General features: G+C 39.1%; 1 protein-coding gene across 3 annotated transcripts in view; it reads right to left on the reverse strand.

Moving 5' to 3' along the window:
• Window positions 1-1,644: 1,644 nt before the first annotated feature.
• The window catches only part of bark (protein bark beetle), a 28,178-nt gene continuing 9,266 nt past the window's right edge, over window positions 1,645-20,556 (reverse strand). Inside the window, exons 2-13 of one of the 3 annotated variants that reach the window (XM_070107330.1) lie at window positions 18,015-19,035; window positions 13,297-13,475; window positions 6,973-13,235; window positions 6,701-6,912; window positions 6,283-6,638; window positions 5,897-6,022; window positions 5,649-5,675; window positions 5,431-5,528; window positions 5,111-5,354; window positions 4,381-4,507; window positions 4,089-4,310; window positions 1,646-3,433 (exon numbers count right to left, since the gene is read on the reverse strand). In XM_070107330.1, the coding sequence (XP_069963431.1) occupies window positions 2,315-3,433; window positions 4,089-4,310; window positions 4,381-4,507; window positions 5,111-5,354; window positions 5,431-5,528; window positions 5,649-5,675; window positions 5,897-6,022; window positions 6,283-6,638; window positions 6,701-6,912; window positions 6,973-13,235; window positions 13,297-13,475; window positions 18,015-18,638 (9,597 nt within the window). In that variant the 5' untranslated portion in view covers window positions 18,639-19,035 and the 3' untranslated portion in view covers window positions 1,646-2,314. Of the gene's footprint in view, window positions 3,434-4,088; window positions 4,311-4,380; window positions 4,508-5,110; window positions 5,355-5,430; window positions 5,529-5,648; window positions 5,676-5,896; window positions 6,023-6,282; window positions 6,639-6,700; window positions 6,913-6,972; window positions 13,236-13,296; window positions 13,476-18,014; window positions 19,053-20,556 lie in introns of all 3 variants that reach the window. The other 2 variants (XM_014241499.3, XM_036358708.2) reach the window with 2 other exon arrangements.

Below are 20,556 nucleotides of genomic sequence, written 5' to 3' on the forward strand. Positions count from 1 at the left end.
TACCTTTCGAAATTTTCTTTATTTTGGTTGTCATAAAATGTAACGAAATCTGTCTTTACCACTCTAGTCCAAAGTAGAGCAGTATGATTATATACACAGTAAATCGTAAGTAATTGTCACCGATATGGAAATCTCCAGGCTTAGTTTTTTATTTTGTTTGGTTTGTTTAAAAGGCACGGAAAATACTTGAATGCCAAACTGACAGTTTGGAGGTAAAGCGGGCGTAAACTAATACAGTAGCTTTTAAACTGTACAGTGGTGCGCAAATAAGAAGGTTACTGCCTAACAAGTTTCCGTTATAAAAGCGGTTAATTTGAAAAAAAGCATCCTACATATGATTTTACAAAATCCAAATTACTATAATTGATATGAAAATCAGAATAAAAATATAACATATTATAAAATAATTCTTAGTTAAATGTATGTAAGATAAGGATAATAATTATTTTTTGTTTTTTATAATAATCAAATAATTTATTAATGAATTTTTTTCATTTCAGTTAATATTGTGTAAATGTGAAATATTGTGTTGTCTTCGCGGAGAACGAATGAATTCTGCATTTTAAACAGGTGAGTCTGTTCTTAATGATAATACATATTTTATATTAGTAAAGTTTTCAAAAGTGGAGTGAATTTGGCGATAATTTTATCCTTTTTAGAAGATTTTCTTGAATAACAGTGCATGTCCTTGGCGCTTATGAATATCGCTTTTAGACTCCTAATAATTAAAATGAATAATCTCGCATACTATGTTGACCTTTTTGAATTAACATAATTAACTGTTTCTAAGTTCTGTAAAAATATTGTAATTGTGTCTTCTTATCATAACACCCCAACAATTGGTTTGAAAGATCTAGACCAAAAGTATCGACTAATTATATGTAGTTATGTTTAAAGCATCATTAATAATCTTATATGTAGTATATAAGCCTAGTGAAATGCGTTCATTCCACTATTGGTTACCCTTGATTGAGCATCTGTGTGATCGAATTCGTAGTTTTCTTTGGTTTTTATAGCTCATATGTCGATGGTTACTAACTCACTTAGTACCTTCTAATGCAATATTTGGTCGAAGTCGTTCTAGTTTGAAATGAAGTATTAGTCCGGCGATATCAATAATGTCTTTGTGTATTTTTGCTTGTATTTGTTTCGTTTTTGGAGCCGAAAAGTCTTCTTACTGCAATGGATAAACTGTTAAAAATTATTTCTGTAGGATATTGCAGTTTTAGTTTCGGGTTTATAATTTATTTATTTATTCGGCTGAATATTTTAAACCTTAAGGCTCGTAAACGCCATGCCACTAGATTTGCTAGCATATAACATAACAGCTCTAATGACTATGACTTAGCAAATTTTTCCCATTAGCCGTTTTATTATCGCCATTAAACAGACTTCCTTATATATCCAAATTGTTTGCATTTTGCCGCCACTGTACTAACGTTTGTCACAGTTTGAGAAACATTGCACTGGCCTTGAAACTATCTTACTAGGCAGGTAGGTAGCTAGAGTCGCTGTCTTCTTACCTTATCTTACTAAAAGTAGTTTTAATTTGTGCTGTGGTGAAATTGGAATCAAAAATTGTTTAATTTAATAAAAGCAGTTTTTTTGGATTCATTTTAAACACTTTATTGAACACTGTTGTAATTTTAAACAAAATACTAGGCATATTATTTTAGCAATAGTAAATTTATATAAAATTAATAAAAAGTCGTTAATTTAATTAATTACAAGTGTCTAATGTATGTACATGAACTGTCTATACTTTAATACATATAAACTTAAAATAGGACCACTTATGTCTAATGGATGGATCAATAGTAACTTAAGAACTGAAATGAGTTTTCGATTAAAACGAAAGTGATTTTTATATGTAAGCTAACATTAAATTATTTTTTGTTTTAATTTTTATATATTTTATTTTTAATATATCTGATTTTTTATATTAATCTCTTCTCGCAAAAGCGCAAATATTTTTAATTTTTTTTTCTCACCTACTTTATTTACTCGCTTAACAGTAATTCGGCTAGCTATAGTAGCATTAAGGCATATAGAGTCGTTGAACGTATGCAGATCGAAAGGCTTATAATAATATTTATCCTATAAAAAAGTTATTTTTTAGTTTGTTTCTCAAGCGCTTAAAAATTAGCTGCATATATTTCTTATAATAAATTATGATAACGGTAAAAAAGAGGTGCGTCATGTGTGATTTTATCGTTTGTGTTTTGTGATGATGCGTTACTTATAACTTTATATACTAAACTACGTTCGATATCGTCGGCTGTTCGTTACTTCGTTACTTCGCACCGCGCAACGTCTACATAGCCGTCTCCAGTGGTTGACTATAGCTGCGACTATTCGTATTGAGCGGCACCATGCTCGGCGATTCATCGTCGAAATCTGTCTCTAACAGCGCCTCCGATCGGGAGCGATGATATGCCGTCGGCTCCGGACTGGCAGTTTGATAAACAGTCTTTGGACGCTTGCCATTTTGGTTGTGAACCTGCACTGGGCTCTTGCCAGTCAATTTCTGTGTCGTCGCACTCGGCTGCTTCGCCGAAACCAGCGCCCTTGTTGTCTGCGGCGCCGCTGCCATACGGGACAACTGAGGTTGGGCTTTACTGCTACGCACTGCGGTGTAGTAGGAATCCGGACGACGCATGTCTGGTGGCGGTGTTGGCAGTCCGCTGATATCGGCGGCTTCATGCCGGTATAAAGGCATTTCTTCAGCCTTTTGAGGGGTGGGTGTGAAATTTAAATTATCAATTTTTTGCTCATACGGCAACGTACTCGTATGTGAGTCATTGCTATGCTGTGAGCTGCTGGTGGGACGCATTTTACCATTGCCTTTCCCACTGCCGCTTGGTAGAAAACTACTGTGTCCCTGCGCCTTCGGTTTATTGTAGGCGGGTGGTGGTAGATTTTGTTTGAGCTCATGTAGGAATGAGAGACTCTCATTACCTCCACTATGTAAGGGTAATGTACTGGCATTGCCGTAGTAATCCGAGTTGCCATCCTCCACATCGGTCTGGTGTATGATGGGCGTATCTTCGGCTATGCTAGTGGCCACCGAGTTGTTCAGCGTGCTGGCGTAAGTAGAGTTGTCGCGGAAGCCTTCATTGCGGTAGGAAAGCTCGAATGTGTCTGTTGGTCGTGTACGTCCACGCGCCGTGGATGCTTTCGAAATCGAGCCAATCGTCGCCACTTTATATGGTTCACTTGATTTATTAGCGCTTTTCAACACGTTTTGACTCACATATTCGTTGTAGTTCGGTTTTTGATATTCGCTGGGATGCGCCGTTTGATTTTCATACGCCTCAAAGCTGCCATCAGAGCTGAGTACACTTTTGTCCATTGAATCGATAGAGCCGTTGGCCATCATTTTATAGTCTTGCCCCAGTTGTTTAGAGAGCGTGCCCGTCGACGTGGACATATTCTAATAAAATAAAGAGAGTCATGGGGAAGAAAGTAAAAGTGAGGGAAATAAAAGGTTAAATAAAAACTTAATGGAAAGAAATATAGATTTATACAAAATAAGGTCTAAAGTATAATCCCATAATTTACGTAACAAGTCTCAAGAATTATTAAAAATTAAAATACATTAAACTTCAAACTGTGTGAGCTAACCCTTATTCAGACCAGTCTTCAGTGCTATGCCGCGCCTTACAATAACCTGATGATCTGTCGTCGCTTTTTGGGACTAGAGAAATTAATGAAACAGGAAGCTATAGAGAGAGCTGCTCAGATACCAACTAACATATCAATGTTAGGTTAAGACATTACCACAAAGTTTCAACCAGAAATAGTTGACAGACATGATCTCAAGGAACTATTAAGGGATTATTGAGTTCGAGAGATTTCTAGAATGTAGAAGGTAGCTCTACAGAAGTCTGTTATCTATTATTTGTGAGAAATTAAATTCGAAATTAATCTATCTTCTAAATAGTCTTATAGAGGTCCCTTAAAGCTTACTTTACTTAAACAAACTTAAAATCGTGAATAAATAAAAAAATAATCTATACTTAAACTAAATTATAAAATATAATAAAAAATTGTGAAATAAAATTAAATTAATAAACATATAATCATACAAAGTTTCGACGACGCAACGATCCCTGCGGATCAATGCTATTCAAGCTACGTAAGCTCTGTCGTATACTATTCCTGCGCTGTAAACGTTGCACGTGACGATGCTTCGACTTGGCATACCAACAGACGGCGACCAAAATTAGTAATATTATGGCCAAAATGAAAGCAGAAATGATGCTGATCGCGAAGATATCGGCGCGCCAAGAGAGCGGATCGATAATGACCTGAAAGAGGAAAAGTGCAGTTGATAGAGAAATATCTTTAAACGCCAAATTTTTCTAAAATGCGGCATACCCTTGGATCTGTTTCGCAAATGAAACCCATCTCATTGCTGCAATCCTCAACCTCGGTGGTGGTGAAAGCGAAACTCGTGCAACGATCGATGTGATCGAAATCTTGTATCCACACCTTTTCGGGGTATCTGTAAATAAGGTTTTGAGGATGAAAATTGTTCTTTTTTTGTTAAAGAGCAAACTAAAGTTGTAAAAGAAATTTATGTCTCTCCAGCTAAAGTGACGTCTTCAAAATAATATTTATTATACCTATAATATTGATGAAGGATTACAAAAGTCGTCAATCTTGATATAAAATTTCAAACATTTGTATAATTTAGTGAATCTATTGAAGAGCTGCTGAGTTTTAGTAGATCCAGTGATATCTTAATATATCGAAGTTGCAACGGAGTACGGACTTAGACAATGGCGATTTATTACCTTTGAGCCCCAAGACCGTAGCTTAGGGAATGGTTTTTTTGTGTCTGATCTTCTCAAGGAATATTCTTAAAACTAGCTGACTACGTAAGCTTTCTCTAACAGAAATGAGCACTAGTTTGCCCTGTTTCAAAAAAGCGTTCGAAAAAAGAGAAAAGCAGGCGATAAATAGCTGTTCAAGAGTTCTGCTCAAAACTGGCAGACGAAAACTTTCGCAGAATAACAAAAGTTTATACTTAGCATTCACTTTGTAGCTTCAAAAAAGTTAAAAATTTATTACATAGAGGTCTTCGAAAAGTTTACATTTTACTTACTTTAAGTGTCTCATTTGACCCTGTAAATATTTCCACAACGTTGCGCTGTCGGTACGTATGAAAGGCATCGTCGAGTTCTCGCTGCGACAGAAAGCGCGTGCCTCATGGAAGGTCAAAGGTGCGCCCACATAAATGAAGCAAGTATCATGCACTAACGACCAACCGGGCGGACACTTGCCATCGAGTATGGTGAGATTGTTCATTTGGAATGGCACCGCTTGCACCTCGAGCAGCAAAGGATCATCTGCAAGTAACGGATATTAAAAAAAAAGTAGTTTGTGTATTATTTTCAAAACTTCATGTAACGTTGGGATGCATACCTGATTTATCGCGTATGCGCGACTGCACCGATATCGTATTATTGTAGCTCCAATAGTTGTGTCTAGCATCGATCTTTGAGCGCCACAGTTCAATGGTGCTAATGAGAGGAAAGAGAGAATAATAAATAAAGAGAAAAGTAAAAAGTTATAAAATTTTTTTTTTTTTTTAATGAGAATATTTTATTTTGCTTTTTCTTTTTCAATTTGCTTTCACTTACCTATTGATCACATAATCAACATTCAAACTACAGTTAGAGTAACGGGTGAGTGTGTGTTTTTACGTAGCATGCATACATAGTTCAGGCACGTACATATGTAGTGGATAGTTATTATAAAAACGAGGTTAAAAAATAGAATAGATAAGTTCAAAGTGGGCTTATACATAAATATTTGTTTGGGGGTTAGAAAAATCAAAGAAACTTTTGAGATATGTATAATAGTACAAAAGGAGGTATAATTTACTTACATTGAGTTATTAACGGTTATCATTTCATAATCGTTTTCGGGATTCTCAAATATATTGTCGACATACTGTTGACCCGCAGTGCCGGCGACAATTGTAGCGCGACCCATCCAGTTTGTGGCAACATTGCTATGAAGAAAATAATTTTTGTTTATAATCCCGCAAGAACTATGCAATGTGTATGAATTTTTGTAGTATTTAAAAGACTTAAGTTCGTACCCTCTGAGAATATCTATATATGTATATCTACGACTATATCACGAGAGGTTACCTAAGGCCTAGCGTAAATTGTTGCCTATATTGTGGCGTAACTACAAAACTAGCTGATGATCTCAGAAGGTATACATTACGATCGAAATCTCAATCAAAATTTCATTTCTGTCATTTACCTATAAAAACCATTGTGCGACGTGGTCTGATAGATGGGCAAACGAACTTTCTCAAAGCCCGATATCTCGACAATTCGGCCACCTACATTGCTATGTACGAAATTGTAACTAAAATTCGAGACAACTTGACGCAGCTTGATGACATCTTCGAAGCCAGCTTTGTTCTGAGCAAAATAATTACGATACAACTCGATCTCTTGATACGGCGACGACTGACGACCCTCGACATACAATGCCGGACGATTGCGATTGCCATAGAATAGATTGTGATGAATGAAACCGCGTAGTGAAGTGGCTGAACCGCGTGAGTCGGCGCGTATGCTCAGACCGCCCTGATTATGCATTATCAAGTTGTTCTGGAAATAGTAATACAGTTAGTAGCAGAGAGAGAGAGTTTCGTTTGTAACTATCGACTTACCATAAAATAAAGTGAATGCATATTCTGCACATCAATGCTGAGCGCTGACTTGCATGTGGAAAAATTACCATATAGTTGATGGCAATTACCCTGGATGCGATTCGAGGTGAGCGTAAGAGTGGGTGTAACCTCACCGGCGGACGAATAAGTAACAGCACCCTTCACAGCGTTCGATATGTGTGTATAGGTGACATTGTGTTGAGCATCGCGGACTGCCAAGAAGAAAATAATAAAAACAGTGTTTTATTGCATTTAAAGTCTTTTGTACTCACATTGTCCCAAAGTCGATATCGGTACCGTTACAATTTCCGCTATGAAACCATGATATTCTGGCGCACCACTCGCAATCAGCTGTAAGCTCAAAGTGGGGCTCTCAGTCTTGAAGAACTTACGCTGATTGTCGCTGTCCCATTCGATTTTGCCAAGAAAACGTGAAGTCACATTATAGATATCGCCATCGAAGAGTCGTATTACATCGGTGCGTCCATATTCCTTCGAGTGATTAAATAAATTCGATTGCAGTAAACGGAAGCCCATCGGTTTGGCACGATAAAGTGAAGTGAATATCTTCACACAATTCACTGGATTATTATCATACTTATAATAGACTAAAATACGTTCCTCCACGGTGAGCACCTTTTGGGGATCACAGATATCAACGAGCGAGAAAAGTTTATAAGGAATATCCAAATCTTTAAGTGGTGTAAAGCTGGACTCATCACTTTCACGACCCTCGCCGGTCAACGAGAGTATATTGATGCCAGCGCCAAAAGCATTGCTGATATTCAAGAAGTTGAGGTTCATAGTGCCACTAGGTGCTATATAATTGACACCGTGATGTGCGGAGTTCACGATAGTCACCGAACGTATTGTCGGATTCTTGTGTATCGCTTGTATTGCGGCCGATTTCTGATTATGCAAAATGCCAGCATTCTCAATACGTATATATTCCAAATGACTCTGCTTATTATTGATGGGTCCATGTGAGAGACTATCATGAAAACGATGACCATATTGATTCTCCTCAAAGTCTGAGTTCGCAAAACGTATGCCACCCCAGTAAACGAGATCTTCGGGCGCGCTGTTGCAACTCACGAATACGAAAACATCATCCCAGCGGCATTCGTGTCTACGTCCATAAACTTGTCCATTTAAACGTTCAGCGCAATCCTCCATACGCAACTCGTCACCACGACACTCCAACGGTTGCACCCAAGTCCAAATGCGTGTCAGTGAATTTGTGTGATACTCAATGCGTCGATCGTGTCCATAATAGACATTGAGCGGATCAAAGCCGAGCTCACGACAAACAACCTGCGCATTACGTTCGGTGAAGCGGCTATCACAGATCGGTACCCATTGCAGTGTAGTGTGGTTGAAATATTCGAGAAAGCCTTCGTTGATGCCGCCTAAGGACAGCTGTGGGTTTGTCGTACAGTTCTGTGCGCTTGTGCAAAGTCGTATGGAATCGTATGCCTGCGATTGACTGAGATCTTCAATGGCACGTTTTGTAATCATTGTGTACGACTCATGCGAGGCATTCACAAAGGGACGCATTATAATTTCAGACTCACGATAACCAGTAGCCAAGAGTGTGCCCAATACCAGTATACCTACATTCGGTTCGAACTCAAGTTGTACGCCGTGCTGTATAGAAACTGTGGCACCGGGCATGACAGTGATATCGGAGAGTATGCGATATGGTTCAGGACGTTTGGGTAATGACAAATCTTTGTATATACGACCACCCGTCCAATTGTTGAGATCAATAACTTCGTCGTGTTCATCGATTAGCGAGACACTTGCGTCGAAGGTGTCCTCAATGAGGAAAGGCTGATAAATGACGTCCGCGTGATCATTCCACGTATCGAAGTCAAATATTTTCGACTCAATGTACTTAGCATCCTTCGAGCCCCACCAATTCTCCGTAGCATAAAAGTAGTTATTTAAGCGCGCAGAACGTACGCCCGCCACTAGATTGTAGTCCATTTGATTCTCTGCGATTAAGTTACGAAACAGCTTCACATTTTGTATGCCGTCCAAACGCACAACGGCGCTGGGTAAACGATTCTGCGGACGTACTTTACGTGGACGGTAATTGCGCATGGGCGCATTACGGAAATTGCCCGTCATCGAGTCGATGCTATTGCCATTTATGGTATTGTAGGCGATCAGCGCCGGCACCTCACCCAGTATCTCGCTCAGACTGTCCGCGCGCAGCTCCATAATAAATTTGGCATTGTTACTCTCGATGCGATTATAATCGAACTTGATGCGCTTCTCCATGCCGTCGAGTGTTATCAGACTACGCGGACACTGATTGTTTAGAAATACATTTGAGGTTATGTTAAAGACCGTATAATGACCGCTGACGTCGACGAAAAAGTTGCGATTGCGCTGCCAGGTGCTATTACCGAAGTAGACGCTATGCGTGAAATTCTCGTTGTACTGCCAAACGTAAGGCAATGCGACCTGAAAGCCACCGAAGGAATTATCCTCGACTGTCGTATCTTGCACTACATAATGGAATAGATTATTCGATGAACGCAAATCTTTCGAGAGCTGCCTAATACCATGTCCATTCTGTGTGATCATCGTGCTGTTCACATGTATAGTAACCTCGGAGATGTTGCTGTATTGTACATCCCAGAACGGTGACTTAACCAATATAGCCTCGCGGAAGTTCGAGCTGATTTCCGAGTTCATAATTTTGATAGACTCATTTGCTTTACGTAGGTAATACTCGCCGTTATCGCCCACATAACGATTGTAGTAGTAAGCCGCGATGCCACGAAAGTTCTTCTGTATCTTAGTGGAGCGTATGCTAAGCGTGGGCACCGGACCACTTACCACTCTGTTGCGTATATTTTGCATTGGTGCTGTGACGGTAGAGAGACGCAGTACAGCACCACCCAAAGCATTCGTACCGCTCTCGTAGTAGATGATAATGCCATAACTGCTGCTAGTTGTGGGAAATACATTGAGATCACGTTTGAGTACCCACAAAGCAGAACGCCTGTTTTCCGTTTGCGAATCGAGTATTGTGATGTGCTCCGTGGAGAGATTTTGTACGGGATTAAGCAGTTGTATGCCCAGCACATAACCGGCGGGGCAACGCACAACAATTTTGCGACTGATCGATTCACCACGCACAGGCGCTGTACGTATATATTTATTTTGCCAGGTGTCCAAGTCAATTTGTCCTTCATCACGTGGCAATACATAAGGATCGTAGTCAGCCTCAAAGGTGTTGAAGTCCACAGCCATTTGAAACCAACCACCCAGCTCACTCTGTTCGATCGCCGAAATGACCGGATCATGTGAGATGCCGCTATCGCGATTATTTTTTATAATCGAACCCTGTATGCGCAAATCCAACTGCTTCAAGCTGATGCCATTACCACGATTGCCTATGAACTCACAATTCTTAATATTATTTACCGACTTGCCACCATAAAGGTCTGCATAGACAACACCAAGGCCGTCTTGCAAATTATCTACCACACGCACATTCTCTAGATTATGTCGTGCAAAGTCCATTTGTATAGCGGGCTTGAAAATATTTGTGGTGTAATCGAAGAGCCCTGCCTGCTCAATAGTCAGATACTGTAGGTCAGCGCGTTCGGCTAACATGCTGAAGCGTACACCGGCCCAAGCGCCCTCATAACAACGCATACCCACATCATTTTCATGTGTGCATGAATTCTCGAACTCACCACGTGTTGAGTACTCTGCGCGACACTTGGTTATATCGAGATCATGTTCAGTGCAACGCACATTCGATACAATCACATCTTCTGTCACGCCCACTGTAGGCATTTGTGAGCGGTGTAGTCGCCAATCACGTGGATTGAGGGTATAGCCGAGATGATGACACACAAGCGCCGCATTTAACACCGTCCAACCGTAGTCGCAGACTGTGCCCCAACGTCCATCTAAGTAGACTTGCAAACGACCTTCGTAATCACCAGCTCCTCCAACGAGACGCACTGGAACACGCGGTGGCTCATTCTTCTCTATAATCGACTCAGTTTCAACATCAATAATATCAACATCAAGTTGCTCTACGTCAGTTGAATTATCCATGGCGATAACAGTCTCACGCTTAAGCGTAAAGAATATATCGTCTGGGCGACGCCCGCGCGCCTCTAATTTGCCTGCGACCATCATACCGACACTGGGCTCAAACTTGAGCGTAACACCGGGTTGCAACGTAAGCTTGCCTCCTGGACGTATGTTGATGTCGTTCGTTACACGATAAGTGCCAGTGGAGAGTATTTCTTGACCATCAATTTCACCGCCAATTAAATCAGAACCCTCTTGCGAGAAACGTGGCACCAGCGTAGACATTGTGATCATTGTCGTAGAACCCGGATTGGAGCTATGCAAGAGATAGGGTATATACTGTATCTTAGCCAAATTATAACGATTGTTGCGATGGAAGAGACGCGCAAATATCTTATTCTCATCCGAATGACCCAACCAATTGTAGGTGGCGTTGATTATCTGACTCTGATCACTCAGCTGTGAGCCCACCTCATAGGAGGAGTCCAAGTTGTGTAGTATGTTGCGAAAGATGTCTACATTGCTGGAGGCAACCACAACTGCAGCAGCGACACGGCAACGCGGGTTGAGACGTCCGGAACCATCGCTACCCTCACTACCTTCGATCAGCGGTCCAAAGGGCTCAGTGATCTTATTATCTCGCACGAAATTACGTGTAAACAGTAGCGACTGGAGATCGCGTGTACTGTAGGGCGATAAGCCCAATGAGACGACATAAACGCCGCTGTTACGTCGAAAGAAGTTACTCTGTATAAGCAGACGAACAGGCATGAAATTGAACTCCTGAAATATGTAGTCATTGCGTATAAAAATTGCACCATAAGAGCCCAGGCGGAAGTGATTGAACTCGATTTTGCCTTGTAGGTTGAGTGCAGGGCTGAGAAAGATCGAGTTTTTCTGGCTATAGTCGAAGGTGTTGTGTCCGATTTGTAACTGCATATTCGGCTGTTTGTTGGCAGTGAAACGCCAACAGGACTCCACTAGTACATCGTTGTGTAAACTGCCGTTGAAGCTGTTACCCGTGATATTGACCCAAATGGGTAGACAGTAATTCCCGTGCAGCACACCTGTCTCCAAATTACCGCCGATTTGTGAGTATTCCACTGTCGTCGTTTGGTTGAAGGGTATATACTCTATACGGTCCGGTGCACTTGTATCGTTCAGCCATACTGCCAAGCCATAACCTTTATTCGCTTGTATGGCGCTACGTGATATATTACGATTGCCGCCATAATAAGTGATGTTCACACCGCCACCCTGATTGAGTGTGATGTTGCTGCTCGTGATATTCACATCTCCGGCGCCGCTGGTTACATGCACACCCGACACATGACCGTTGCCCGAGACGAAACTGCCATGCACATGCAGTTTGGAACGTATATTATCGATCGCAATGCCACGTCCGCCATTATCCTCGACAATAGAGTTCGCAATACGTAGGTCATATGCTCGTGTATCATCTGTGGTAATTCGTATAAAGCCATTCACTTCCTGACGAGCGTCTGCATGTATACGCATGAAGAGCTTCTCACGATTGCTCGTCACACTTTGCGGACGCGTGTAGTTACGCGCTTTCCACGCAAAAAGCACCCGATCCGTTTCCGAAGTACCGTCGAAGATCTCCACTGTGGCGGTCTCATTGTTGCGCAACACAAAGGACTCAAAGTGCACCGTAAGCAAATATCCTGGACGTGTGAAGAAGTATTTACCGCACACTTTTTCCGAGCCGGCATAGTATTTTTGCGTGAAGGACAGCGATATGGGATAGGTCTGACCGGAGGTTGTAGGCAATGTGCAAAAGTCATAAATGGTGGCACGATCCATACGTTCATTCGCACGCAAATCATGTCCCACATACTTTACACCATCCGCTACGTTCCCCATAATATTGCAACCGTCCAACTGTACCATACCCTGACTGGAGTTGACAAAAACACCGATACCATTATTTTTCTGCACAGTCACATTTTGCAAGATGAAACCTCCATGCGGTAAGGTGGCATTGAAACCAGTGTAAGCCGAATGGCTGATCACTACATGTTGCATGACAGGCGGCAGACCAATAACTTCCAAAGCGGACTTGACGCTATAGTCCCGCCCAACACCGGCAAGTTTGATATCGACATAACGTAATGTGGACTGTGACAAGGCAGTGTAAACGATATTGTTATAGCCGAGCGTTTTAGTTGAAGGCGCGTTGTGAAAATAGAGTCCACGCCAATTATCGCGTGGCGCATTGTACAGCGGTTGACATTGTATGCCGATATCATTGTGATAGTCGCATACACCAGAGCCCAGCTGACGTGATGTCCAGGCGCAATTCATTAGCGAATTTTCGCCACCTTTGCAACGCGGATGTTCGTACAGCAAACGTGGGTGATAGCCTGGTGTGCGTTCAACCCAATTCCAAAATCGTCCGCCAGCATAACCCATTTGACGACACGCGACCGCATAGTCCACGAGCGTCCAACTGTTGGAGTTGGGAGAAAATATATATTGTTATAGATATGGAAAATCTTGAAGCTACTCACTTTCTCGAATTTGTGCAGACATCGCGCCATGAACCTTTGTGATAGAGCTGTAGGCGACCCTCTAAAGGTGTTGGTCCATCGACTAGGCGTGCGCCTCGCACCTCGGCATCTATAATATCTGTTTGGGTAGCTATGGGCTTCGCTTGTGCTATCAATGTAATACGTGATGTTGGTGTTCCCTAGAACATAAATAAAATAAGTATAAAATAGAGGACAAAATAAGCAAGAAACCAAAAACACCCATAGTTTAAACATTTGGATGATAGTATAATAGATTGGAAGCTTGATGGCTATTAACACTACCGTTGAAGAACGCCTTAATATATATACCATATGTTTTATGAGAAATTTCAAAGCTTCGAGATAATTGCTCGATTATCTTTCAGTAAGACATGGAGTTTAATGGTAGGCCAGTAGGTCTAACTCAAAGAATAAAGTAAAGTAAGCTTTAGTAGAAGAAAATACACTGAGCCAAATGTTGAAGTTTTGAACAGTTTGCCACGAAGTTTGTAACACCCAGAAGTAAATGTCGGAGACCCTTTAAATTTATATATTTGTCCGTCTTTCTGCCTGCATATATGCAACTAGTCACTCCTAGTTTTTGAGATATCGATATGAAATTTTACATACGTACTTTTTTGCCAAGAAGCTGAAGGATATAGCTGCCATACAAACTGAAGTCTCTGTATTGAAAACTTTTTTATACGACAAGATAATTCCACGATTTTGGAGAGATTACAACTTAAGGTGTCGGTACACTTTCTGAACATATTGTTCAGATCGGACCACTATAGCATACAGGCCATACAAACTAACCGAACGAATTCAAAATGAAGTTCTATGCTATACTTGTAGAAATGCACCAATGAAGGGTATTATAGCTTCGGTTTAGCCGACGTAAATTTTATTTAAATGTTTTTGAAGATTTCTTTAAAATCATCTGGATTTTGAAAAATATATATAACATGAAAAATTAAAATTTTTAGCAAATATTCAACCAAAAATTTAATAAAAATTAAAAAAAAAAATTTTTAATTAATTTTTTAATAAAAAAATTTTTTTTTTTTAAATAAAATTTATTTTTGATAATTTGTTTAAAATCAGCTGAATTATGAAAATAAAATAAAATGAAAAATTAAATTTTTACATAAAATTTTAAATAAAAAGCAAAAAATATTCAACAAAAAATATAATAAAAATTCAAATAAATTTTTTTTTAAATTAAAATAAAATTTTTTAAATTAAAATGTTTTTGATACCATTCTTTCATAGTATAAATATAATGCTGTTAATTGTTGATAATTTTCCACCTTCAAAAGTTAATATTACAATATTTTCTGTTATATAATTTAAGATGCTATATTTTTGCTAATTTAAATAAATTTTCATATACTGTGTCATGAACAACAGCTAATAACAATAAAAATAAATAATAACAACAAGGGTCAACTTTAATTTGCCTTTCATTCATGCAACCATACATACAAACATACGCTTTTACTCATTCACTCATTAAATTGAAGCGTCAAACACATTGACACATCAACCAACTCCTACAAAATACAACTATGTAAAGAACAACAACAACAAAAATCCAACAACCGAGCAAACAACTAATCTAATTAACCCAACGCGACCCAGTGGCCGTCTGTCAAGACATTCGCCAGTGAAAAAATAACAACAAAATTAATAACAGAAAAATAAATAAAAATACTAATAACAACAATGAAAGAAGCATCAAGCGACCGCATCAAATGATTTAATGCACAAAAATGTAGCTAAGGAAGCAGATAGGCGCGCTAATAGGCCACGAAATGGGCAATAAAGCATAGGCACGTTGTAAAGCAACCGAACGGCGTATGACGGGGCGTGTCACAGTCAACGCTAGAGTCAACGACGCCGCCGTCAGCAACAACAACAGCAAACGCATAGCAGACAATCAGAGCAACTTCCGTTTGTGCGCTGAACGGTCAAATAATATTTGCTATTATTGTTGTGTGTGTTCGTGTAAGCGTAATGAACGTCGTGACTCAAAGCCAAAGTCGACATTTGCGACTTTTTAATTGGACAACTCTGAAAATTGCGCTTGCGTCAAATAGCCATTGACCCTAACCTAAGCCACGGCTATCCAAATGCTTAATGGCTCTTCAGCAATTGTCTGATCGCATCTACTTTACGCACTGCCTTATTAGGCTTGTTCTTGTTGTTGCTTTCATTTTTGGCCTACCCCACCCAAAAAATTGGTCTTTTGACATCGTCGTGCGCAAGTGCGCAGACACGCTTTGCATGGGCTTGTGCTTTGTTGGAACAGCGCTTTGTTTACCTTTTTCGCAGTATCACACGCAGTACGTGCAAATTGTTTGTGTAAGCGTGTGTATGTAATGTTGTCTTTATCGCTTGCACCTGTTCTGTTTGCTTACATGTTTCATTATCAATCGGGCCACATTGCGCTTGCAATACAAAGTTACCCCATATTTTGAGCATTATCTATAGAGATAATAAATCAAATGTATGTATAACTGTAGAACTGAAAGCTCTGTTTGTGATTCTCGAATTTGTATAAGGTTTTGAAATTTTAATCTATTTGATATGGTGATACGTCGATAACGATCTGAAGATAGCGTTGTGGGTTCAAATTTCATTGGTGACGATATAAAAAATCATAGCAATATGTTTTTCTAACACAGGTCCTCCCTCAACGGCTAATTTCAAAAAATATAGTTATAACTTCCACCAGTCCTTCAACGCAGCTTAGAAGTTAAGAAACTAAATAGATGAATGTCAGTTAAAAAAAGCGCACCCCACAAATCTCAGAAGCAGCTGGGGTGAACATACATATATGTATATATGAATCAGCACATTTTGATTTCAAGCTAACCTTTTACTTAACCAGTAGAGGTTAATTATTATAATGCTAAGCCCATCTATCAGGATTCAGCTCACAAAAAATACAAAATTGTATTAATTGAAAGCTCTGCAATCGCTCAGCTCTTTAGTCTCAACTACTATACAGAACTTCGTTCGACATTGTCCCTTTGTTGTTAAATAAAACGTCATTTTAATATTTGCTTAGAGCATATAACATTTCGTTAGAAGCAATCATAACCAGTACGGAGTTTTCTCATTTTTAATTTCCATTATTTTCTTGGATTTCACATTTTTCTCCTTCTCAGCAGGAACTCATCCCATTGGAAGTATTTTATTTAGTCGGAGTAATATTTATGTCAACCTCACTCAGTTTTGCATCATATACAATTCAATATGTATGCTACAATGGGCCAAAAGCCCCAGCACTTAAAATATGAGAAATGGTCTAAACCGGTAAATCTGAGAAAACATAGATACCTAACTTATTTTTTGTGTTATTAAAAAAATTCAGTGCGTACGGTTAGAGCATGCAGTTTTTTCTACTTAAAGGTAAATCAGGTTTATTACAACTAATACAAAAATTTGCCTTTGGACCGGTTAAAATTTTCGAAAAAGAAATACATGAAACATTTACAGTCAAGTCGTGGAAAGCTGCGAATCGATCAAACAACTGGTATAAATCTCATACACTGGTATAATGAAGTAGAGATGAAATAGCAAGGGTTTATAATATTCTAAAGAGGTATCTATATACTCCTTTGCATAATATTTAACCGGATAAGTTTGTTGTTACTTTAATCTGAAATTTTTTTACAGAGAGCAGACCGCACCACGGCGAGCGACCAATCGAATACGTCTAATATAAATGAATTTATCAAACCTCGGACCACGGTTAATTTTGTTGTGTCAACCCCAAGTTTTATCTGCTCTCCTCACACATGACTAGTACCTATGTACCGTTATTTAAATGTTTATGTATTAATGTATGTGTGTATTCCCACTGCTTTTTATCGGCCGTCCTATCGCCTGATAAGCGGTTAGCGATAGCGCCAACTTGCTTTTGCGATTATTCAATAAATTATTTGCCAGTTAGTGGTGCAATTTTTTTTTTGTGGAACTTTGTCAATGTTTGCCTTTAGTGACTGGTTGCACTTTATTCACACTTTCATGTATGAATCGATATCTTTGTTGTCATTGGTATTACTGGCGCGTATGAATAATCGGATTGTGTTTGAACAGTTAAGCTTTACGAAAATTGTATGACAACAGGTGGAAGTACAGGTGAAATTGTTTGAATTTTGTGGCACAGAATATTTTTTTAGATATAATAAATTTGTAAAAACGCTTCTAAGATAATAATATTTAATAATTGTATAAATTTCACGTGGATGCGAGGTTCGCTGATTTAGAAGCACTTGTCAGCTGTTTTTAGAGAAAAAAGATTTAAAGTTATGGACTGCATAAGTTTTTATTATCACTAAGCTGAGGTCTCAGCTTATATTTATACTATTTTTCGAAGTGGCCTTTAAGGATAGTATGCCATTTGGAAGAAGTTTGAACGGTCTCATCTCAAAAAAGTTGATCTCAACAAAAATATTCAGTTCTGAATGATTTTTTCTTAACGAATTTTAGTGCCTATATAAAGATTGCCTTTAAATTGTTTACACTCGGATAACTTAAGGTAAATTTTGTACTATCATACAGTACTTTTGAAAAATATTCAACCAAGTTTATTATAAAAAAAAAATGCTCACAACAAAATATTTTCCATATTTCCCTTATATATTCACATTTTTAACTTTCTTTTCTTAAAAAACAATAACAAAATAAAAAATTTAAACTCTACTCACCACTGCATGCAGTATGCCGCGCACAGTTATACCCACAGTCGGCGCAAATTCCACACGCACACCCGGCTCGATAATCAAACGCGCGCCCTTAGCCACCTCGATGTGCTGGCGCGCCACAAAAGGACTCTCACTGTAACGCAATGTTCGTTCGCCGGTGATTTCACCACCCTGCAACTCAGTATAACTGCTGGCCGAGAGCGCTGGCGATGACATCACTGGCTGCGCTGGCGCAGGTTCCACTATATCCACCACCTTTAAAGGCCACTGCGGCGCCACTGTGCTCGGCGCTGGCTGCAGAGGGGTGAGTAGTTGTGTGCCGGCGCCATCGAGACTGGCGAATTCGAATTCATCGCTCACATCACTAGCAGCGTCAGCGCCGCGTGCGTTGGCAGCGCCAACAAGTGTGTTGCCTTGCAACTGTGCCGAGGCGCTTGCACCCAATAGTGCAACAATACTGAATATGAGGGTGGTGGCATATAAGCAAGAAGTCAGTGGTGAAGGCAGTGTGGCATGTTGTCGACTGTAGTGTCTTTTCACGTAACCAGGTGGACGCGCATTGTGTTGCGCGCGGTGTGGTGGCATGAGCGCGTTGTGTACGTGTTTGCTGCGTGTAGCAGCGCACATTTTTGTTGTTGTTATTATTCTTTGTTGTATATATAGTTTTTTGTTTGTATTTTTTTATTGAAAATTTTCGCAGTATTACTTATGCCGTTCGTGGTAGTCTTAAACTAGCTTTGTTGTATTTATTGCTGCTTTATTGCACTAAATTTACTCTCACTTCTTGGAATTTATTGCTGCAATATTTTATTTGCATTTTTTACACTTGCTGGCAGCACATATTCATAAGCGGCGTCCTCTTTATGGGCGCATGATTCACTTGACTGCACATTTTTTGTTGTTTCGAATTTATTATATATATATTTTTTTAATTTTTTGAAGCTAATTTTCATAAAAACTTTTGGTTTTCATAGCGTTGCGCGCTTACACATGCAGTCTATCGTAGCACTGCGCTTATAATTAGCTATAATTAATTTTTTTCTTAAACCAAAAAATATATGTTTTTTTTTTATTAATTGCAACAATTACACTTAATTAATAATTTTAGGCACTAATTTAAAATTTTTTCCTTTCCAAATCGCTCGCTATTAACCTTGGCGTACATTTTATCACAATCCCGTACTAATATGCATGTGTATGTGTGTATCCAATATTTCTCTTACACATTTTTATTTTTTTATATAAAATGATAAACGCTTATCAGCTGTTCGATTTAGTCATCGTAGACCAAACATTGAAATGCCAAAAGTGGCGTTCCACATTATCTACTAACTGTTTTACGCCCCACTCCCCACAAAAACAACGCAAGCGGTCATTCATTCATGCGCCAACACTCCACTATAAACTGTCACAACAATACGTTATACTTACACAAAAAAAAAAAGAACAACAACAACTAAGCACTCCAAGTATTGCCGCGTTTGGCAGTGAATAGGTCTAAAAAGCAGAAAACACGTCTATACGCAAAGAACCGTTACGAGCAACTAAATTCAACGAAACACACAGCGCGCCGCCATACAAGCGTTTGAGCAACAACAAAAGCAAATACAAATAACAACAACAATCAGTGAAATGTTAAACTTAACTCCCCAACTGGCGGCGGCGCACAGTGTGTTTGTTGTTATTCTTTATGCACAACTACAAATATATGTGTGTTTGTGCTTGGGCGGCTAACTCTTATGGGCATTTGGAGAGAATATATAATTTGAGCGCGCGGGAATCACTCCCATTTACTTTCATTGTTGACTAGTTGGCCCCAAAGTCGCTAACAGCTGAATAAAGCAGCGTTTTTTGTTTTTATAATGCAACAACAAATACTATAACGGTACAAACTTACTATTAAAAGAAGTGGCAGAAGTAGCAAATGCAGAAGAAGACCATCAAGTTTTGTTAGAACTTATTTGTTGCTAATAGCTTTGGCATAACAATCACAGAAATAACGGTAGTTGAGTGGTAAGAAATAGAGTAATAATAATTTGAAGTAAGTAAGTGCCTTTAATGTAGAAAGTAATAGTAGGGAAATTATTGAAATTTCCTTTTTGGGCCAAAAGCATTCACAACTTTGTAATTATGTGCCTATATAGCAGCAGCCCATTAAAAATTCTAAACCTCCAGCACAAAACCGTAAACATTTTTAGAATTTTTCAAATTTTGAAGACCACTTTTTTATGTAGAAAATATTTGTATCTTTTGAGTTCTCTACTACCGTAATATCAACTTTAGATAAGTCCCGGGTCGTGAACTCTCTATTTTAGTTCCAATTAAAACGAACCGCAGTCAAGAAACCCAGTTAAGTCTGTTTAGCGAAATATAACTATTAGAACCTTGACAGATAGTTATCATAGAAAATCACTACAGGTATGGGGCCAGGAGAAGAAGAAGTTGACATTTCTGCCTCAAATCGCTACCAGCAGTACTCAAGGTCATATTACTTTTAGGTGTACGTATATACTAGATATAGGAAAGCTACCTATTCCAATTGGAT

This window comes from Bactrocera oleae, chromosome 3 (assembly GCF_042242935.1).
Source record: "Bactrocera oleae isolate idBacOlea1 chromosome 3, idBacOlea1, whole genome shotgun sequence".
Taxonomy (NCBI): Eukaryota; Metazoa; Arthropoda; class Insecta; order Diptera; family Tephritidae; genus Bactrocera; species Bactrocera oleae.